This window comes from Eleutherodactylus coqui, chromosome 6, assembly GCF_035609145.1.
Source record: "Eleutherodactylus coqui strain aEleCoq1 chromosome 6, aEleCoq1.hap1, whole genome shotgun sequence".
Lineage (NCBI taxonomy): Eukaryota > Metazoa > Chordata > Amphibia > Anura > Eleutherodactylidae > Eleutherodactylus > Eleutherodactylus coqui.
In genome coordinates, this window is record NC_089842.1 from 133,450,762 (window position 1) to 133,474,623 (window position 23,862).

A 23,862-nucleotide genomic window follows, 5' to 3' on the forward strand; every position below is an offset into this window, starting at 1 on the left:
CCCTTTGAGAAACTTTTCTTACAAAATGTCCCAACATAGCTAAAACGCTCATAGTTGTCTATAGCTAGCACATAGGAAGACACACATTATTATTTTCCAAAATCCATACATGCAAAATGATATATAGTAGCTGAAAACTTTTCTTTCATTACTGTAAGACTCACAATATGTCACATAAATTCTGCTTGTCAGAACAGAAATTTATGTCTGTAATTGCTGGGGGCTAGAAGGGGGTGTGTGAGCCAATGAGTATTGTATGAAAGAAGAGCCCTGCTGATGCAGCATCGCATGCCTGTCGCAGAATTGTGGGGTGTCAAGTGTCAAAGCAGATGGCATTTTATCACACATGGAGAGGATAGTTGGGCAGAGGGGCGGGCAAGAGGCCTTGGAGTACAGAGAGAACTTCTGTATCTCAAAGAGAGTGAGAAGGGAGATCTTTTAACCAGTGACCACTTCTAGCAAAGCTCCCTATGCAAAAATAATTTGGGAATCTCTCTGGACTCACTCCCTTCTCCTTTCACTAACTTCTGCTTTACTGCTGAAAGGCCACTGACTGTTCCTGGAACCTTTGCAAAAAAGACACAATCAAGAAAGGCTAAATAAGAAGTCAAACAATTGAAGCAATTCCTGACCACCAAGCAGAACTCAACCTTTTTTTTTAAATAGATGATACGAAGGATGCATGAGGCCTGATTAAAAAAAAACCTCTGAGAACCATATTTATTCAACTTTTTTTTAATTTATTGAGAATATTATTATTAACCTATTTATTTTTCATCTTTCAACATATTTATTTATTTTTTATTTTTCACCCTGAATTTTTTTCTTGTGTAAGCTTGTTACTTGAAGGGAGCAATTACGTCTGTCTCTGTACCTTTCATTCAGTCCATTGGGACAACCGGGATTTCACCGCCAAAAATGACCTTGCTGGCGTCAGAGCGCTCGCTGCTTATCAGAAGCAAATTCCGCTCAGGTAAGGTATTATTGGAAATGACATTACTCTTAACCACTTGAAATGTATTGTACAAATGTAACTGTTCTCCCTTATTAGAGTCATGCTGTACATTTTGTGGATAGCACATCTGATATGCAGTAATGAAAGTGGATTATTATATGTCACATGATATAGATTGATGCTTTGGATTCACAAGCGTGTAAAGGCATTGCTGCTTCAGAAGTATATACATTATATCTATGCTCACTTCTTTGATCCATAGAGGGAAGTATTTATAAAGAATCACTTTTAAGAGCTGATAGGTGCTGCAGTAATAACTGTTCAGTACAATTGTATGACATGGGATACTGTTGCATAGGACTGAGCTATCTATACCTTTAGCATATACGCTGGCAGATTCTCGTGGCATAGTGAGCGCTCATTGAGAACACATTGTGAGCAGATCCTAAGCAGTAATGAATACTCACTCTGTAGGTAGACCTAATTCTAAATACAAAGCAAGATTCTACCTGCATCTTACACACTTAATCCACTGTTGCACTTGATGATCTTTAGTAGTTGAGTTGACTAAACAATTCATGCTGTACATTAACAGATGAGGCTTTAACAGCTGTTTTCTGCTACTGATGGGAAAAGATCTCTTCTCTGTAGTTGCAGTTGTCTTATAGACACAAAGGGAGGATTTATGTAATGGAGTATGCAAGTTTTCTGGTGTAAAAAACAGTCACAAATTTTTGACCTTTTTATGCTCCAATCGGCACTTATCTAAAAGTGGGTGGGGCTTAGCAAAGGGGTGGCCTCTTGTGGCCTGTCAGATTTACAATAATTTATGCCATAAACTGGTGTATTTTAAAATAGACTTCTTTAGCAACTCAGAGCTGGCATAAAAATCACGTTCTGGTGCACATACTGGCCAAACATGCACCAAATGTATTGAGAAATGTGTGCTTCTTAGTAAACTTGGCATACTTCTCTTCAGGGCACTCCTTACTTAGACTGACATATAAAGCACTGGTCTCAGTAAATTCTCCTCATAGTGATGTGATGGATATCATGTTTCCAGAGGCGTAACTTGAAGCTCCTGGGCCCCAATGCAAAACCTGGAACAGGGCCCCCAACTATAATGCTTTATTCATAGTACTGGGCTTCCTATATGGAGAGGAGAGGCCTTATGGGCCCCCAAGGCTCCTGGGCCCGGGTGCAACCACATCCCCTGCACCCTCTATAGTTACGCCCCTGCATGTTTCTCTCTTACCAATCAATGTGGGCTAAATGTAACTTATGGCTGCTTGCTAACAATCTTCACTGGAACAGGTCATTTCATCCTACTGAAGTACAGTGCACATAAGACAGACATGTCCAAGCACTTCTCAAGGGGTCATAACCCTTTACAGTACTGTTGTTCAATTTCACATTTCCAATCATTATTGCCAGTTGAGCGAATAGTTTAAAGGGGTATACCACTAGGACATGCCATCACTTATAATTAGTAGGGGTTTGACTTCTGGAACCCCCACCAATCCTGAGAATCAAGAGGCCACAGCACTAATTTATAACCCCCTTCCTCTTCATTTTTAGGAGTGATTGGGATACCAGAGATCGGATTACCATTAACCATAAAATGATGGCATATCCTAGTGATAGTCCCTGGCTTTATAGGATAAGATGGGAATATTCCTTTAATGTCTTGGACTTTTAGGCCATATTCACATGGGTGGACTTGGCACAGATTTTCTATGTAGAAATTTCTGCACAGAAAATCTGCAGCATTTACCGTGCCATCAAGGTGGATGAGATTTTCAAAATCACACCCACATGCTGGGAATAAAATATGCACTAAATCAACATGTAAATTCACCTGTGAAGTGGATTGTAAATTCACAGCATGTCAATTAATTTCACCCTTTGCACTGCAAATCCTCTATGACCCCCTAGCAATCCAGAGAACTGTATTCCCTGTGAATTAAGAAGCGGTGCACATGCTCGGCCGCTGCTCCATTGAGTACTATAGGACAGGTGGAGATTGATGTGCGAAGCAGTTTCTTTCCATCCCATAGAAGTGAATGGCCATAGTCAATCATGCATGTCACCACTCCATTCACAGGAGAATTTAGGGTGCAGTTCTCAGAATCACTGGGGTCCCAGCAGATGGACCCCCAGCAATCAGACATTTATCCCCTATCTGGTGGATAGGGGATAAATGTCTTTGATGGTAAAACCCCTTTAAGGATATACAGTATACGTAAATTAGTATTTGAAAAATGTTGCTCTCTAGAGATGAGTGAACGTACTCGGTTCGGGTGTTTTTGCACTCAAGCACCGCTTTTTCCGAGTAACTGACTACTCGGACGAAAAGATTCGGGGGGCACCGGGGGGCGGCGTGGTGGAGCGGGGGGTAGCAGTGGGGGACAGGGGGAGCTCTCCCCCCCCCACTCCCCTCTGCAACCCCCTGCTCACCCCCGGTGCCCCCCGAATCTTTTCGTCCGAGTAGTCAGCTACTCGGAAAAAGCGGTGCTCGAGTGCAAAAACACCGGAAAAGAGTATGATCGCTCATCTCTATTGCTCTCTACAGATCCTACAAACTGCATCTGAAGCCTGGCAGTTTTAATGCTATTGCTTCCACCATGGGAGTCAAAGGGGAAAATCAACAACAAAACAGCATTGTGTAAATGGAACATCATAGAATCCATTCACCACAGTGTAATATCTAGTCATTACGGATCTTATTAGAAAATCCTGCAAGTCTGCAGCATTTAAAAGCAGCCATAATGTGAAAGTTCAGTATGGGAAGACTTACTGGAAACTTGCATAAAGCCAGCATTATCCGGTCACTGCTACATTCTCACGTAGGTTATCCCGGAAGTACATTCTGGATAAACACCTTTACAATGTTCTTGATATGTGACAGTCATAATTTCCATACCATGGATGATCTTGTGCCGATAGATGACATGTTGGCATTATTTAAGCATTTAGGAATAATTTAAATACATGCATGCAGTTAAAATTCCACTAAAGTCCAGATTATGAATGCAAATGTCATAGAGCAACACAACAAGGACCTAGAACAATGCTAATATACTAAAAGATTCAGCTTGTAATATAATACTTTCAAAGGGTCCTAACAGAAGGAAAATTGAAATAGGGGTACACAAAGTAATATTGTCCTATATGAAATCTTCTTATGAGACCCAAGTTACTGAAGTCAAGTCTCATTCTGCAATAATGTCATGACAGAAATGTTCTCTTTGGCATGTGGGCACGTCATAGCTTTTTGAAATCTGCAGGCCTGTAAGCAGAGGTGTAATTTGAAGCTTCTGGGCCCCGATGCAAAACCTGTAACAGGGCCCCCAACTATAATGCTTTTTCATAGTACTGGGCTCCCAATATGGAGAAGAGAGCCCTTATGAGCCCCCTAAGGCTCCTGGGCCCGTGTGCAACCGCATCCCCTGCACCCCCTATAGTTACGCCTGTAAGTACTCGGACTACTCAATCAGTATCATCTATTGGCATGTCTTTATAAATGACATGAGACTTTTGGGTGGATTTTCTCTCTAATGGCACAAAGCAGACTTCACATCACAGCACTGAATATATTTTCTTTGGAGCCCATTAAATCATCTCATCTATGCTCCAAGCTCTATGTGAGGTCTGTAGTCATCCTAAGACCAGCATCATAAATGTTTGCAGCTATAATATTATGCTACATTTGTCTTCTTTGGACAACGAAGGGAACCAGTTTTATCCAAAGTAGTCTGCTTTTGACTCACCAGCCTGTCGATCATATACTTGTGTTTTCTTATAAATGTGAGACCAGCAGTGAAGTCATCTTGCAATTGCAGTGGCCTCCACCTTACTATTCTGCAAAGAATCTTAGTATCTGTCTGTAGATTGAGCTTAAATGTGACTAGATGAACCTGAAACTTCCCTCATGTCTTGTAAATTCCTGCATGAGATTTAGATGTGCCCGTGAAGTAATTTTGGCAAGCTGGCAAATCCGCAAGAAAGTCATCACTATCCCTTTATTCCATTTCGAAGTAGTGGCTCTCATTGCAATTCAGTAGAGTATACAGTATGTGCCTTAGAAATGTACTTACAACACATTCCAGTCTGATATGGTTCAACAATATTTTTCTTTATCTGTTCTAGAATTGAAAAAACTATTAAATACACAAAAATCTACTAATTTTCCTGAATTAAACCCTTGTGGATGCAGCTATTTGGGGCCTTGAGGACATTTGTTTTTGCATCACTGATTTTTGAAAGCCATTGCTTTTTGATTTTTCAATTGACATAACTGTATTAGGTCTTGGTTTTCTTTGTATGTGGGACAAGTTGTATTTGTATGGCATCTTCAGAATTATTCATTTTTTATGGGGGAGGGGGGAAACAAATTATCTGCAATTCTGCCATAGTTGTTTTGTTTGTTTTTGTAGTGTCAATGACATGGTCATTTTCTGCTGAGGGTAATATACAGCTGACACCCGTCTGACAGGTGCACTTTCTGTGCCCACTCCATTTGTGCATTGTATATGCACAGTGCTTGCCACTAATTCCATAGCACCAGCACCGTAAATGTACAGCAGGTAGTGCTAAAGGGTTAGTGATTTTTCCACAAGAACATGTGATAATAGTTATTCAAAAGGCTGATAAGTTGTAGAAAATGTTGCGTTCATATTATTGCTAATGGTTGGCTCTGCAGTTAGCACAGTTACGTGCTTCTTGTCTGATCTAGAGCTGGAGATTATAACAATGTTCAAACCATGAATTTGGACTTCTTTGTATTAATTACGGCATTTACATGATATTCTACTATTATCTAAATACATTTTGATTGATGAGCTTAGGATGTCCAAATATATTTAAATTCCCAGACTTTGTCAGCATTGCTGTCTGTCTGTTTGGATATTTGATACCAATTCCAAAATTTAACTGCTGCTGTTTGTGGGTGTCAAATCAAATGACTTAGCCTTAAAATCACCAGCTGGTGCTAAACATTTGGATACCCTTTAAAGCAAATGTTCTTTGTAATCCAAATGGGATAAAAGTCAAAGCATAGAAGGTTATTGGTATGTGACGACTTATGCAGTTTTATCATGGAATCTGAATGTGTGGTGAGAAGAAATTGTAGAACTTTATTTAGGTAAGTGCAAAGGTCTTTTGGGTTCACCAGTGTCTGTAATGACATTAACAGACTAGGATTATGTGCAAACTACAGACAATCTGAACACAGAGCAACTGACATGATGATGACTTATAGATTAAAATATTCGGCAGAATACCATACACTTGCCTGTAACGGAAAATTACATACATTCTTGAAAGGGGTCAAATTTGGGATCAGTCTAACTTTTAAATATTTAACTCTTTTCTATAACATAGGCACTTCTGCACTTAAGAGAGCCCTTCCTGCACAGTCTCTCAATCACTGTATGTGGCCTTCCATTGCTCCTTTTTTAGACAGGGTGATCATCACCCAAACAATCATTTGTCGGAATGTTCACTTCTGATTATTTCCCAGTGTGAACATGGCCAGCAATCAAATTACAAATGATAAAGTGATCATTTGTTGTTGATCGTACCTTTTATGTGGCCAGCAGCACATCCCCTCTTAAACATCGGATGTGCTGCCAACAACTATGTAACCAAGAGAACAAAGGATTATATGAGCAATACTTCATACAGACCTCATTTGGAGCTTTGCTGCATGGAAATTGCAGTAAATGAGCACTGATCCAATTCCTATGCTGTTGATTAGCGCTTATTATAGGCATTGTAAAAGGAACCTTATGATCACTGTCTAACAGTAAAGCTATCTTTGTTGCCCATGGCAGCCAATCATGGTGCAGCTTTCCTTTTACCAGAGAAGGTTAAGAAATGAAAGCTAAGCCCTGATTGGTTGCAATGGGCATCAAAGCCAGTTTTAATATTGACAGTTTTGATAAATGAGGCCCATGGTTTCTCTATGCTTTTGCCAACTTTTTGTATTTATATGCAGTTTTGGCTACTATTTCTTTTGTGCAGAAAGCCACATTGCTACCAGCATGTGTGTATATTTCAAAGACAGGAACATAGACCATAATGTACATGCTCTGTAATATAAAGTATGCTTAATGGGGTTTCTAGGGCAAGCTGTAATTTTATGGCAATATATCCAACAGTTGGAAATTTCATTGATCACAAGAACTTGGGTTTGGAGTCTCTTGCTGCTTGGAATCCCTGCTAGTCAGCTAATTGAATTTATTGGGAGCTGTGTCTGCTTTACCGAACTGAGCTGCTGCAATATAGATATCGCAATCTGCTTTCTGCTCTGTCCATACCAACAGCGGTGCAATGAATCAGCTATTCATTGGGTATTCTGAGCAGCAGGTCTCTGCTGATCATCTATTGATGACCTATCCTAAGGAAAGATCATCAAAAGAATCAATCCCAGAAGTCCCGAACAACCCCTTTAAGAAACATCTAAACAGTGGTGGTCTGGCAGCATGGAATCTGTAACTTAGCCCAATAATAGGTATCCATTTATTGTTCTCTTCAGAATGCAAATGAGAGTTGTTGCAATGCCTCAGCATCACCATCTAATAAAAGATAGCTTTAATAGGTGGTGCCACTGAGGCATTGTAACATCTCTCAAGATGAAACTGTGCCATAATAAGAAACCGTACCCCTGCCAACCTGCTCCTGTCATGATGCTGTGACTTCCTGGTTGTGCAACGGTCCAGGGTGGCATCACCACAGCAACCCCGGACCATATGATGCAGCGGGAGACTCATGTGCAGTGTCATTCTGTGCTGAACACAAAGAGAGTAAAATCTCCCTCTGGTGCCAACACTGATAGGCTGGATTGCCTTTCAGCCCCAGTCAGCCTATCAGCTTAGTGGTAAAGGTTTCAACCCCTTTGTACAATAGGTGCTAGTTATATGTCCATTTACTGGCCGTACTGTTGTGCCAGAGTTTCCTGTGTTTTTTAGTCTAAGTAGCCAATATTAGTATTCTTACTACACTTAGCTTTGTATTTCAGGTTTCTTAGTTTTAATGGTTCAGTTATCACCATGGAATTTTGGATAGGTGCTTACTCTCTTCTGTAGTGGGGTCGCCCTTTTCTGGGTGGGTGCTCCACTTGAGGGACAGGTCCAGTTCTGGTGGTTCTGGAAAACTACTTAGTCTATTTCTCCATACCTCAATGCACTTAGTTATTGTACTCTTAGTTAGTCCAAAAAGACCCAGATAAGCAGCAACCAATTTGACTCTGTCTTTGGATCTGAAACTTGTCACCCCGATAGTGTTAACCGGTCATACCAGACATGACAGTTCTCTTCAAAGCAAATATGTTCACTCTCCATTATAATTGATGTAGTATTTGCAAACAGCCAAATGTTGACACTGCTAATGGAAACTTGGAACTCCTGTTCTCTGGATCTTTGGAAGCCCTAGTAGTCCAACTTTTATGACAAATCCAGTGGATGTTATAACAAAAGTTATTTATTGAAAAACATTTTGCAACATTGATGGAAATCAGTTACCTACAACACCTCAGATTTACTAGTGCTTGCTGAAGTTTTGACTTCTTACTCCTGAAGTATTAGGTTCCTGATAGCCCAATATGATTAATTTAAAAAAGGAAAAGGTTCTATCTTCTAAACCTAAAGAAATGTTGTCCTGTAAACTACAGATATGTTGCTGCTCCATTTTTAAGCTTCCTTTTGATAGTTCACATGAGCAACACTGTCAGAACCTGTAATGAATGTTACAATGTGTTAAGTTTAGCATAACGTTAAAATATGTTAATATAAATGAATACCTTTTTCATGGATTTTCAGTCCATTAGGTTTCTGATTAGAGTAATGTCTAGGAAATGAGACCCAGTAGCTAATTTATTAGTTGCAGATGTACAGTATTAATTTGCAAGCCAGTTAATCCCACATGAGGCCCTATCATAAAATACAGTAACATGCTAGAACAACTTGTGGCAGTACAAAATGTCTTCCTGGCATAATATAACACTGTAATAGTATTCACTGCTAATCAGGATATTAAAACAACATGCATACAAAATGCATGTTCAAATGACGAGCCATACTGCAGCACTGGCAGATCTCATAATTATGTATTTTTTGGCTTTCAAAGCATGCAGTGGATTCAGGAGCTGTGTCTAACGAACTTGAATTTTTCAATGTGCGTCACTGACACTGAGCACATGTCTCTTAACAATCACTGCTTTGGTCTTCTCCACAGCCTCAGTGTCCCTGGTTGTCTAATGATGTCATATCTCAAAGGACAGTTGAAACTTGGGCTTGTCAATCAACCTCTGGCACCTGTGTCATTAGATCTGTGTAAATCCTGACTTGGCTGCAACCAAACACTGCAATATTACCTCACTGTAGCTTTTCTTTTTTAAGTAGCCTTTTTTTCTTCCAATCTGCAGCTTGTGGATTAGTCAGAATTCCCCTTACATACCAGAGCAGATATAATGTTTATCATGTAAAAAAAATATGTTGACAAGTGCTAAGCTTCTGTGATGAGATATAGGGCGGTTGTATGTTCACTACTAAACTAGTGCAGTAGAAATGGTAGCGCTTCCCTCTTGGTTAACAATCGCGGTGCTCGACCAAAGCCACACTATTAATGGCTCATGTGCCAGTAAAACAATAAAAAATAGGTAGCACATACTTAGGAATTTCATACAAAAGTAATATTTTTATCAATCAACTCCAGGTGCCAGCAGTATAGCGGGCAAAGGCCCTTTATCAATATGGAATTAGGGACTGCAGTTACTTACAGTATGTTACTACTAAATTAGTGACACAGAACAAGTAAATGCAATTTAAAGGAAAAGTGTCATCAGAAAATTACCTATTGTTTAATTCAGGTTTTTTTATGTTAAATTCCATTAAAAAATAAACAAATGTTTAAGGATGGAAAAATTAAAATAGCAAAACTAAAATAATGTGGTTGCATAAGTGTGAACAGCCTCTTATATTTGGGGATGGGGTCGTGTTCAGAATTAGGCGCTCACATTTAAACTCCTGTTAAATAGTAATCTGTACCCAGCTGCCATTATTTACAGTGATTCTGATTTGCCCCATATAACGTTCGGCTGCTCTAGTAGGATTTTTCTGACATTTTCTTAGTTGCATTTTTCAACAAAAGTCATGGTCCGTAAAGAGTTTACAACACATCAAAGGAATCTGATTGTTGAAGGGTATCCAGTCAGGAAAAGGGTATCAAAAAATTCCCTTACATATACTGTGGAACACAGTGAAAACGATCATCAAGAAGTGGATTAAATTTGGCGCACCAGTGGCATTACTAAGAACTCGACGCCCCTCATAAATTGATTAAAATACCAGAAGAAAATTGGTCCAGGAGGCTGCCAAGAGGTCTACAGCAACATTAAAGGAGCTGCAGGAATTTCTGGCAAGTACTGGTTGTGTAGAGCAGGGGTCCCCAACCAGCGGGCCGTGGACCGGTGCCGGGCCGTTGGATGTTTAGCGCCGGTCCGCGGCACCGCCGGGAAATTGTGCTGTAAACACAAGGCCCGCGGGCCGAATCCGGCCCGCTGCCTTGTGCTATGTGGCCCGCGGCGTACCGATGCTGCTCACCACTGAAGCGATTACCAGCGGGGGCGCCGCAACTCCCCGCTGGTAATCACGCTCATCCTGGTGCACACTGACGTCTGTGCAGCCAGGATTCTCCTCCCCGAGTCCCCTGCTCATTAGTTCCGCTGGAGAGGAATCAGGGAGGAAGCGTTCCAGGCTGACGTCAGGGCAAGCAGACAGAGAGCGACAGCAGGGAGGAGGTAAGTATATGGGTTGGGGGGGCTGCCTATTACTGGGGGGGGGGGGGGTGCTGCGTATTATGGGGGGGCTGCCTATTACTGGGGTGGGTGGGGGCTACCTATTACAGGGGAAGGGGCTGCCTATTACTAGGGGGGCTGCCTATTAGTGGGGGGGCTGGTTATTACTGGGGGGGCTACTTATTACTGGGGGGGCACCTGCTTATTACAGGGGGGACCTGCTTATTACTGGGGGGGCTAATTATTACAGGGGAAGGGGCTGCCTATTACTAGGGGGGCTGCCTATTAGTGGGGGGGCTGGTTATTACTGGGGGGGGGCTACTTATTACTGGGGGGGCACCTGCTTATTACAGGGGGGACCTGCTTATTACTGGGGGGGCTAATTATTACAGGGGAAGGGGCTGCCTATTACTGGGGGGGCTGCCTATTACTGGGGGGGGGCTGCCTATTACGGGGGGCTGCCTATTACTGGGGGGGAAGGTTATTACTGGGGGTGGGGGTGGGGGCTACTTATTACAGGTGGAGGGGCTGCCTATTACTGGGGGGGGCTGCCTATTACGGGGGGGCTGCCTATTATGCGGGGCTGCCTATTACTGGGGGGTGGGGGCTACTTACTACTGGGGGGCTGCTTATTACTGGGGGGCTGCCTATTACTGGGGGCGGGGCTGCCTATTACGGGGGGCTGCCTATTACTGGGGGTGGGGGCTACTTATTACAGGGGAAGGGGCTGCCTATTACTGGGGGGCTGCCTATTACTGGGGGGGAAGGTTATTACTGGGGGTGGGGGTGGGGGCTACTTATTACAGGTGGAGGGGCTGCCTATTACTGGGGGGGCTGCCTATTACGGGGGGGGCTGCCTATTATGCGGGGCTGCCTATTACTGGGGGGTGGGGGCTACTTACTACTGGGGGGCTGCTTATTACTGGGGGGGCTGCCTATTACTGGGGGCGGGGCTGCCTATTACGGGGGGCTGCCTATTACTGGGGGTGGGGGCTACTTATTACAGGGGAAGGGGCTGCCTATTACTGGGGGGGGCTGCCTATTACGGGGGCGCTGCCTATTACTGGGGGGGTGGGGGCTACTTACTACTGGGGGGCTGCTTATTACTGGGGGGCTGCTTATTACTGGGGGGGCTGCCTATTACTGGGGGGGGACCTGCTTATTACTGGGGGGGTTGCTACTTATTACAGGGGAAGGGGCTGCTTATTACTGGGGGGGCTGCCTATTACTGGGGGGGGGGACCTGCCTATTACTGGGGGGGGGGGGACCTGCCTATTCCTGGGGGGGGACCTGCTTATTACAGGGGGGGGGGACCTGCTTATTACGGGGGGGGATGGTTATTACTGGGGGAGGGGGCTACTTATTACTGGGGGGAGCTACTTATTACAGGGGGAGGGGCTGCTAATTACTGAGAGGTGGGGGCTGTCTATTACTGGGGGGGGGATAAACTATATGCTGCCCTATGTGTGTGCTGGGGGGGGGATAGATTATATACTGCCCTATGTGTGTACTGCCAGGACATTCTAAATGTCATAATTAAATAAGAATGGACTAAACTCCAACCCCCTTCATAACCCCGCCCTATATAACCAAAGCCCCGCCCACATCCCGCCCAACCCTGCCGGGCCTTGTAAAAATGGTCTTGCTGGAAGCCGGTCCCTGGTGCCAAAAAGGTTGGGGACCACTGGTGTAGAGCCTGTGAAAACCATCTCCTGTATTCTTCATATGTCTGAGCTGTGGGACAGGGTGGCAAGACGGAAACCTTTTTTTAACAAAGAAAACATCCATGCCCAGCTATGTTTTGCTAAAGCCTACATCAAGTCTGCCAAAAATATGTGGGAGAACGTGTTATGGTCTGATGAGACCAAGGTTGAACTTTTTGGCCATAATTCCAAAAGGTATTTTTAGAGCAAAGTCAACACTGCGCATCATCAAAAGAATACCATACCCGCAGTGAAGATGGTGGGGGCAGCATTGTGCTGTGTGGCTGTTTTTCTGCTGCTGAATCTGGGGCTTTAGTTAAGGTGGAGGGAATTATGAACAGTTCCAAATATCAGTCCTATTTGGCACAAAACCTTCAGGCTTCTGCTAAAAGGCTGAAGATGGAGAGGAATTTCACCTTTCAGCATGACAACGACCCAAAGCATACCTACAAATCACCAAAAGAATGGCTTCACAGGAAGAAGATTAAAGTTTTAGAACGGCCTAGCCAGAGCCCAGACCTGAATCTCATTGAAAATCTGTAGGTTGATCTGAAGAGGGCGCTACACATGACGATTTGGAGCAATTTTGCAAGGAAGAGTGGGCAAAGATTGCCAAGTCAAGCCATACTGATATACACCTACCCAGAAAGACTGAGTGCGGTCATGAAATTAAAGGTTACATCAAAAAGTATTAGTTTTAGTTGTGCATATTTATGCAACCACATTATATATTTTTTTTATTTTTCTACCCTAAAAGATTTCAGTTTGTTTTTCAAAGGAGTTATACAGATGGGTCACATTGAAGATTGAAATAAATCTGTAATGATTCATCTTGTCAGATATTTTTTATTGTGACAAAATCATAGCAGTTTAACAGGAGTGTGTAAACTTTTTATAACCACTGTATATTATGTAGTCAGAAGCTGATAGCACAGGAGCTTACCTTCTGTCCCTTTCTGCACAGGTCAGAACATATGCCCACAACATTCTCCCATAGAAATTAATAAGTCATCTCCAGTCTACAGGTTCCTAATATCCTTGTGGCTGCTGTAAAGCACATTTCAGTAACAGTAACTATGGGGAGATGGCCAACCCCATTAGTCATGTACAGAAAATAAAATCAGTTTATTTATTTATTTTTTGCCCCCCAGTCATCAGGGCCCTTTTGCTGGCAGCTCACATATTTGGCTCCTGGTCTTTAGCTGCATATTATTAGTAGGCCTCAATCACTGCTGCTGCCAAGGCTGCTCCCCTCTCTGCACTGCTCACACACAGTGGTCCAGCTGTAATAATTCATATGTCTAAGATGGATGCCGTGACAGCACCCAGGGGTAGGGTTTAGTCCACATTTGCAGCCCCAGTACAGAGGCAGCCCTTGTGAGTACCAAGAGCTTTCTGGAAGGGGGGGTCTGTGAAGGTCCTTGAACATAAACCCTAGATGTCTACTCATGTATAGACAGGCACATCAAAAAGGGCTTAATCCCTTATGTTCCCCCCTTACACCGGTGGTTGGAGCCCATTGATACAATGATACATTAAAATACTATAGATATATAGCCTAAATCTATACATTGCATTCAGACTTACTTTATAGCTCCAGGATCTCAGAGCAAAATTTGCAACATGGCCCTGAGGTTTTATGTACTATTTATAATACTGGTGTTGTCTTATGTGGCAGTAGCTCATTCGGGCCCACTCATGCACTCAGATAACCTCTGTAAGTTCTGACCTGATAGTGATACTGGACTGATAAAGTTTAGCCAGTTTTGCTGATATTATTGTTTTCAATCTTAAAGGATAGAGTATCAATAGTTGTTGCGGAAGGGGGGGGGGGGGGGTCAACTGCTCAGAACCCCCCAGTGATCAACTGCTCACTGGTCTGCATACAGTGTCTATAGATCAGGGAGCTGAATGCTCTGTAGACATTGCAGCAGTCTGGGTTAGTATTGAAGGCACTGTTCCCATTGAATTTAATGCTAACCTGTACGGAGCGTCCAGCTCAAACATCCGGGAGTCATGACCCCCCCCCCCCCCCTGGGCCAGGTTCCCTAGAAATGTTTGGGGCCGCCTGGCCTCCTTACATGCGCTGTGACTGCTTTCCTCAGAGCAGCATTCTGACTTGGACTGCAGCCACTTCCATGGTAGAAGTCAGGAAACCAGGACCTTCAGGACTGCTGGGATGGTGTCAGGGCCTATCCGGACGTTCCTCCTGTCATGATTAGGTAAGTATAGCTTTATTTTTTTATGTTGTGCAATTCATTCCTCGGGGGCGCTGTGTGAATTATTACGAAGGGGTACTGGGAGCATTATTATTATGAAGAGGGCACTGGGAGCATTATTATTACTAAGGGATCACTATTACTACTAAGGAGGCACTTTGGAACAATTTTACTATTAAAGGGGCAATAGTAATACTAATGGTGCATAAATGAGTTTTATTACTATTAAGTGGATACAATTACTACTACGCAGCACTTGAGGACAGTCTTCCTATTTTGGCAGCAATATTACTATTAATGGGGTACTTTTGGGGGCAAAATTACTTCAGATGTAGCACAATGGCCATTATTACTATGTGGTGGCACAAAAGGCATCATTTCACTGTGTGTGGTACTAAAAGGAGAACTAGTATAGTTTTAGGTACAAGAGATGGCACTTTTACTCTATGGTGCATTATTATCATCTTGGGCATACTATGGGGCACTGTTTAACACTCCTATTTTTAAGAGCACCATCTGCCTGGCACTGATTTTCGGAATAATTATAACTATGATAAAGTTATTTCTGAAGTACAGTATTTGGGTAAACTGTGGCAAACAGCAGGTACAGTAATGGAGGAGATGGGGTAGCAACAGGTGCGGAAATTGGGTAGCAACAGAATGAAGATATTGTCTAGGTCAGGAAAGGTTAAAGGGGTGCTGGAAAAGTAAAAGTGAGGAGCCAAAAATGTCTGGTTGCAAACCTCGCAGAGACAAGTCATGGCTAAAAAGAAATCTTTGTGGTGGTCTGGGCTGCATGCAAAAAATGGGAAAAGTGAACAACTCCAAAGAGGACGTCAACTGTGAGTCATTAAATATTACTGTAATGTAACTACTTTTATGGTCTGCAGAGCACCTGTGTAGAACTATTATCTACCATTATATTGTCCCTTTGTGGTGATAATATTGGACTTTATAAACAGTTTGTTTAGAATGTGCGTCTATCTTGCTGTGAGTTTGGGTCAGTAGATGCACAGTTCGGTGAGTGCACCCGTCTGTATTATAAGCAGAAAAATGTGTTTGTAATATGCATGCCTGAACCTAGCCATGTAGAGAAGGAATATAGTTCTTGTTCTGGTGTTATATTTATATTATGACCTTGGTTCTAGGACAGAATTTATGCACTGTGCCTAGTTCTGGTACTGTATGTTATGAAGTTGGTTCTGGTGCTGTATATATGATATGAGCTTGTTCTGTGGTAGTATGTATACACTGAGGGTAATTCTTGTGTTGTATTTGTGTTAAATAGATAAACAGGCTAAGGGTAGAAATACACAGAGAGCTGGCCGTACAATACTAAATTTTGCCAAGGTGTGTGTGGTTGCACAATTTTGGCAATAATTTGTGCAGCCATTGGCTGCAGCAAATGAGTGTGATGTATGAACCGTATGTTTATACCCTTAGTGTGGGCTTTTGCACATTGGCCAGTTGTGTATACTTGCCTTCTAAGCTAAGATTTGTACCTAAGTGGTGGACCCCTGCTGATCAACCATTAATGACCTATTCTGAGGGTAAGTCATCAACCTGTAAAAAAAACTTTGTACAGTACATTGATTTATTTTTTAACATTTGTACTGAAAAATCAGTCTTTGGCCCAATCAGATTGCACGTGCGGGAAAGCACCGGCAGCACGCTCCATTTTGTGCGGGTTTCCCGCACGGACGGCTTCTATTGAAGCCTATGGGAGCCATCCGGTGCCGTGGCACACTCGCAGCTGCCACTACATCCGTGCCCTGGAAGCCGTGGGAAAGCAGGAGTTAGAAAAAAAGAGTGTGCAGAGCGCACGTTGCCAGCATGCCGAGCACATCCGCCCGGTAGAAAAAAGAAGATCTGGCCGCGACAGAGGGGAGACCCACAGCGTCCGGACAGCTAAGTAAAATCTATTTCTTGGCCCTTATGTCTGCGGGAAAAGAGGGACCCACTATGGGATTCTGCACAGGGAATCTGTGTGGGCCAGAATTTCCCCGTGGACATGAGGCCTTAATTTTGACAAGGTGTGAACTGTATGTGAGATTTAAAGCTGCGATCGACACACGCAGGGGAACTGGGTAGGTAAGTATATAACTTCTTTATTTAATAAGATGCAGGCAACGTGTTGCACTGCACCAAGGTCTTCATCAGACCAAGTTACCTGGTTCCTACCTACCTAAATCCCTTGTTGTACACCGATTGCAGCTCTGAGTCCCATATACATTCTCTACCAAATGTCAGCGCCTGCAGAAGAAAGCCGGTATCATCCAGCTATTACGAGATCAGACAGCGCTTGTGCGTCACAGCCCTTTCAGATGAGAAGCATTGCTTTTGGACTAATTGCTAAGCAGGTTTACACACTAGGCATCCTCCATTTTCTTTCTATATGCAGAGGAGACTGATTCTTTTGAAATAATGTATACAAATTGGACAGACACAATGTTCAAAAAAATCAATCCTATATAGCTCTTTCTGTACAAAAGTGAGGTATTCATAAAATCCAGACAGTTTGCCTGTTTCTTTACAGAATGAATAGAGAATAAAATTTGAGTTAATAGGAAAAAACAAACCTACAAAGTAAAACCTAAAATTGTTGCGTTTTTCAGTTGCCTAAACATTTGCAATGGAATTGTTCAGATACGTATATTCTCAGGTCTGAGATTTGTGAAGATATACTCTGTATTTGTTTTCCGTTCCGTGTTTTGAAGGGGAATCCGAGGAAAAGGGAGTGGGTGTCCGATCAGATTACTGGAATAAATAGAAGTCCCCGTCACTAAAAATCATTCAGCTGCTCAGCACAAACGTTGGCCAGGGACAACTGCGGGGGGCATGAAACTGCTGGAAATAGAACATGACCCAGTCTTAGTATGTCTCCTTGGTCTTTTATGTCATCCCAGAACTAAAGAAATATTCCGGCATGAAATTTAACACACTGGTGGCAATGTGGTCAGTTCAAGAAGCTGTACAGTTTTTCTTTGTACTATGGAGTGATGTATATATATTCAGATGTGAATTAGTTCTATCTACTCTTACTATAAAAAGCTGCATGATCCTGACTCTAACAATATAAATACTTTCCCTTTATACGATTTCAAAAAGAAAAATGACTTATGACAGATAGTAACTGCTTCTTAATATTTATTTACAGTTCTTCAATTACGAATGCAACATCGTCGCTCGCAAGAACAAATGTCTGAACGGAACCTGATGCCTTGTAAGTTTCTGATCACCTCGTTAGTTTTTATTAAATTAGATTAAAAATAAAACAATCAATCAAAGGTTTTTTGGGACTCTAATATGGATGACCCATCCTTGGGATAGGTGGAGGTCCTCCTCTTGGGACTCCTGTTGATCAGCTGTTGAACAGACTGCAGTGTCACAGCCTCTTCTCAGACCAGTGATGTGACATTAGCAGGTGACATGGCCTGAGAACAACTCAGTCCTATTCAAGTGAATGGGATTGAGCTGCTGTACCAGGCAATGCCAATATGAAATGTACTGTACCTAGTATGCAGGTAAGAGGCTGCTGAGACCTTAACCCTTTCCAATCCAATTTGTATCCTGGTTTTCCTAGGATTACTCTTTTTCTGCTTTTATACAACAGCGCTATATGCTGGCTAAAGCCAGTACTGCATAAGGTGACACGTTGGATAGGCTCCGACAGCAGAGAGGCTGGCAATATACAGTAAGAGAACCCCAACAGACGTCTTCCAACATTAAAGCTGTACAGCCTTAAATCCTAATGTCTTCAGATGTCAGACAGTGGATTGGAAAGGGTTAATATTGGAGTTCTGGAAAAGACATTTAATTTGACTAAATACTTATATACTAGAGGCCATATTCTGTACTTATCATACGTGCAACATAAATCCAACAACTTAATTAACAAAGATGGCCGAAGTGCCTATCTAACTACCCGATGCACACCGTACATTAGTTTGTATCAGTAGTCTCAGACTCTATACACTGATCTGACTGGCTAGAGCTGCCCAAGTGAGAACCAGAGGGTTGCTTTAACCCCTTGAGTGGCGGGTTTCCTACCACCCTGTCGTGCCCACCAGGGCAGGTTTTTTAAAATGGTCTAATCATTGAATTTCAACTAATTTTGCAGTTGCGTCTCAAGAGCCATAACTTTTTCATTTTTCCATTGACATGGCCATGTGAGGGCTTGTTTTTTGCGGGACAAGTTGTGATTTTTTAAACAGGAGGGAGGAAAAAAAGAAATGGGGAAAAAAGAAAAAAAGGGGCCATGTCATTAAGGGGTTAAATAATGTATTAACTTCCTTCTCTGGGTCATTACGACGCACTGATACCACGCACGGATTGTATTTTTGATTTTTTACAAAGTAAAGGGAGACAAGTGTTTTTATAATTTTTTTAAAAATAATTTTTAAACTTTTTTTTTTTTTTTTTTTGTCCCTTTAGGGGACTTCCACAGGGACCCATCAGGACCCCCTGATCACATTCCAGGGGTCTGATGGTGACAGCCCTTTACATGCTGCAGTGACAGCCCTTTACATGCTGCAGTCACATAGACTGCAGCATGTAAAGGGTTAACACAGCAGAGATCGGAGGTTTTCTCTGATCTCTGCTTTAAGAGCTGGTACCTAGCTGTCCTCTGATAGCCAAGCACCAAGCTCTCCCTGTCACAGAGACCATCGGCTTGCTTCTGACAAGCCGATGGTCTCTATGGCAACCTGTAAACAAAGCAGGACATTGCCGATATGCCGGCAATATCTTCTGCTGGTTTTTCAAAGCCCTTGCTTTGTTCTCTGTGGGACTGTGCAGGCAGAGCACACTGTCACAGCTTGTGGCATTGTGCTCTGTAGCTCCCATAGTGATACATAGCCCGGAAATCTTCCGGGCTATGTCACTATGAGCAGTGGAGCTCCTCCCGGAAAATTTCCGGGCGTGCCACTCAAGGGGTTAAGGTGGACTCATCAGGTCTCCTGGGATATCTGCTTTATTTTTGAATTCCCCTGGAATTAACCATGCTGGAGCATCTTTTCTTAAAACTCTGCACCGTGTTGTTCCTCTGTTACTCCTCCTGAAAGTGAATAAATAAATTCAAAACTGGGTGCTACCATTCTCTTTGTAGATCGGATGTGCCTCTACAAAGTCTGATATGGTCACAATTAATTGGATACTATCAAAGTGTACAGGGCCATGTGCAGTTGACAAGGGAAATGAAAACACCCAGTAGTCGAATCTCAGCAAAAATAAAAGAAATTCCATTGGCCCTTTTACCAAAATAAGCTTGTTCCATAAGGAGTTATAAGATTTTTATGATTTTGACTTATTGAATTTATCTGTCTTGGCATGTTCGTACGCATTTGGTAATTTATAGCTACAATGTACTGAGCTACTGTACCAGGTTAGAATTTCATAAACAGTAATGTATGTAGGTGTCAAAGAAGTTCTGTTTTTGCTTTTTTAGACTTTTTTTTACTTATTTTAGACAGATTTTAATACTTAAATGACAAATAATATGTGAGGACAAAATGTGCTGTTTTTTATTAATACATTATTAATTTCACTTTTCAGCAACTAAGGTTTTACAGTCCAACAACTAACACATTTCATTATCCTTCTAGCTGTCAATAAAACGCATACAAATTTTCCAGAGCAAAATGGGACTTTGGGACAAAATAAAGTAAGTGTCCATTATGGTATTCTCTTTTTAGTTTTGATCTGTTCATTAATGAAAGACACCTAGGGACAGATTGAACTGTCAACTGTCTAAAAGAAAAACAGTAATTATTGTCCGTATCAACTAAGAGTCACAGTGCTAATTTCATTTACCAAAACCAGTAAATGGGTAAAGACTCACAGTCCTGCACTGCACACAACCGAAGCCCTGCCTAACCACAATGGCCAATGGCCACATGATTTTACTGCAAAGTCATTAGGCCATTGTCCACTGTGGGTGGGGCTTGGCCATGTGTGGCCAGACAGACCGCATGTCTTAGCCTAAGAAATAAAAGCTGTACTGGGATTGGTTGCCAGGGCAGTTGCTAGGAAGTTTGACCAATAGGGCAAATACCAAAAAAAGCGCTCCCCTACCCTCCCAAACATTACAAATGTTAAGAATGTCAACAATAAAGCTGCATAATCCACAGCAGAAGATGACTGAAGAATTACAGTTTATTTCTGGGAACCACATTGGAAGGGCTTTGCTTCTTCACACTGCCGCCTCCAGACCTGCTGTTTGCTCAACTGAAGAGTGTAGGAGGAAGGGGAGGAGACCGTTCACTTAGTAAAGATCCCTGTGCCGACTCTGTTCACTCTCTAATATGATAGCAGGAATACTAAACCCAGACAACCTGTACTGTCTGTTTCTGTCAGGTCCCTGGACTGGATTGCAGTTGGAAGCAGCCCTTTAGACATCCAATACCCTACCCAGGTCAATTGCATCTGCTGCTTCCTTGACCCTAAGCGAACCTGTCACTTAGACTGTGTCAGTGAAGTGATAGGCTCAATTATGGAAGTAATGGGGAAAAGCAGCTGTCCATGCACAGCATCTCATTCACACCCAGAAGCTGTCTGGCAAATTCTAGCCTAGGGGGCTAGATTGCAGCACTGACCCATGAATAAAGGCCCATCTTAAAGGTGGAAACACATGGTGCTGATGGCAACATGGAGCCAGAGATACCCACCCGCTACAGCTAATGGCAGCACAAATTTCCGCCAAAATTATGAGGCCAGTGGCTACCAGCACCAAGCTCACTACATAAATACAGCACCAGAACCAAGCTCACTACATAAATACAGCACCAAAACTAAGAACACAACATAAAAACAGCACCAGAAGCAATCTCAGTACAAAATACAGCACCAGAATGAAGAATTATATATTATTTCTCAGGCTAGTTTCACATTAGCTTGCGTAGTATGGACACATCGTAGAAGCTCACCTTACTAATAGTGGTTATTGAAAGCCCAATATTCCCAGCATATAGTAACCAACCTGACACAACATTTCATAGGAATGATATCTGCTACAGTGCATTAGATTTTCTCCATAAAAATTCATTTGCATCTTTTACTGTATGTTCCTTTAGCGATGAGCCTTACATTAGTGAAAAATATGGGAACACTGGTCATACCAGGGACAAAGCTTCCAGTCTGTGACCAGCATTATTTAAATCTAAAACCTCTTCATTATCTCACATAATTAGATTTAATTTGCTTTACAGCCAGAGGATTTCATGAAGTGTAAGACTCAGAACAAACTCCACAAAGTGGCTGCTATGAAGATGCCTTTTTCTGAAGGTTGGATTTCTTTTTGTCACACTAGGGAGGTGGGTGTGTGATGCCATGTTTACTAAGCTCTGACGTGGAACATGCAAGGTAGAGAACATGGCTGTACTGCTAGAGAAGTTCTACAACCGTTTTATGATGGATATGTGATGCCATAAACAAGTGAACATTTCAGAAAATACATATTTTGATTTAAAACAAACTCTTCTTTGAGGTTATGCCTGGAAAGTGAAAACAACTGATGTTATCCATTTAGACCCCCATGCCGGCCGACGCTTCCCACAGCATTGCTATGGAAAGCGCCGGCCCATGTCCACGAGCGGAGAATCATTGTGATTCTCCGCTTGCAGCGGGCAATTCGCTGCGTGCTGCGAATTTCCCTGATTCTCCGCGGTCAGCCTATCTATTAGATAGGGCTGACCCGCGGAGATTCGGCGGCGGCTCCTGCTCCTGGGCGGCGGCTATGCATGTTATACTTCAAATGATCCCTCATTGTTTGAAGCTTCTCCCAAAGTTTGTTTTTCTGCATGATGATTATGGCGATCATTGGGTTTACTATTTCCAGTATTACTTTATCATTCGTGGATCCTTAAAATGAAGCCATGATAAATGTATGCTGTATACTATGCTTTAGATGGTGCAGTTGAATCTGAGGAGCTTAAAGAGAAGAAAGCTCGCTTGGCAGAAGATTTGAATGAAAAAATTTTACATCGACCTGGACCTTTAGAACTAGTAAAGAAAAACATCCTGCCGCTGGCAAATGGGGTGAAGAGTGGGGTAAAAGGTGAGCAAACCTTTCATTTTTAATATATTAGAACGGTTATTTCATTATAAAGCCTTTCTTTGATATGAGAGAAGCAATCTTGCCCAGTTGGCCCACTTATGTGGTTGGTATCTAGTTGTTTGATTACACGATTGTTCACACCATTACCACTGGTTCTATTGCACTATATGACCACAGTTAGTGCAGCTGATAATGGTAGTTTCAATGTACATAATAATAATAATCTTTATTTGTATAGCACAAACTTATTCTGCAGCACTTTCAAGCATGGGTGAAATGCAATCAAAACAACAATTACAATGTGAGATACAATCGGTTTGAAACAAATGGGGTGGGGGTGATACAGGAGGCACAAGGGGGGAGCGAGGCATGGGGAACACAGGCAAAAGCGGATTTCATGTGGAAACCAATTACTAGAAAGCAAATGGAGTTGGGCGGTAAAAAGATGCAGTAGCAAGTTGCAGTAGTCGAGTCAGGAGTGGATGAGGGTGACCACGAGTGTCTTTAGTGTGTCCGTGGTGAGGAACTAATGTATTTTGGCAATATTTCTGAGGTGCATGTTGCATGTTCGGGCCAGAGATTGTATGTGGGGGTAAAGGAGAGGTCAGAGTCCAGTGTGACCCCAAGGCAGCGGGCATACTGTCTTGGGGTTATGATGGCGCCAGACACTGGAATGGAGATGTTGAGGGGAGGTCGGTTTGAAGGCGGAAAGACGAGGTCAGTTTTAGAGAGGTTTAGTTTGAGAAAAAGGGAGGACATAGTGTTAGAGACAGCGGACAGACAGTCGGTGATATTTAGGAGCAATGGTTCAGAGATCTCACGGGAAGAGGTGTATAGTTGGGTGTCATCAGCATAGAGATGGTATTGGAGGACAAATTTGTGGATGCTTTGTCCAATTGGGGCTGTATAAATAGAGAAGAGAAAGGGACCAAGGACCAAGCCCTGGGGTACCCCAACAGCGAGAGGAAGTGAAGAGGAGATAAAGCCAGCAAAGGAGACACTGAAAGAGCGGTCAGAGAGCTAGGAGGAGAACCAGGAGAGAGTGGTGTCCTTTAGGCCAATAGAGTGGAGCATAGTGAGAAGGAGGTCATGGTCGACAGTGTCAAATGCAGCAGAGAGGTCAAGGAGGATTGGTA

General features: G+C 42.6%; 1 protein-coding gene across 1 annotated transcript in view; it reads left to right on the forward strand.

The window, feature by feature from the left end:
- Nucleotides 1-381: 381 nt before the first annotated feature.
- Nucleotides 382-23,862, forward strand: part of MAMSTR (MEF2 activating motif and SAP domain containing transcriptional regulator) — a 36,657-nt gene continuing 13,176 nt past the window's right edge. Inside the window, exons 1-5 of the mRNA XM_066607702.1 lie at nt 382-973; nt 17,831-17,896; nt 20,277-20,335; nt 21,879-21,954; nt 22,577-22,726. Of these exons, the coding sequence (XP_066463799.1) occupies nt 919-973; nt 17,831-17,896; nt 20,277-20,335; nt 21,879-21,954; nt 22,577-22,726 (406 nt within the window). The 5' untranslated portion in view covers nt 382-918. The remainder of the gene's footprint in view (nt 974-17,830; nt 17,897-20,276; nt 20,336-21,878; nt 21,955-22,576; nt 22,727-23,862) is intronic.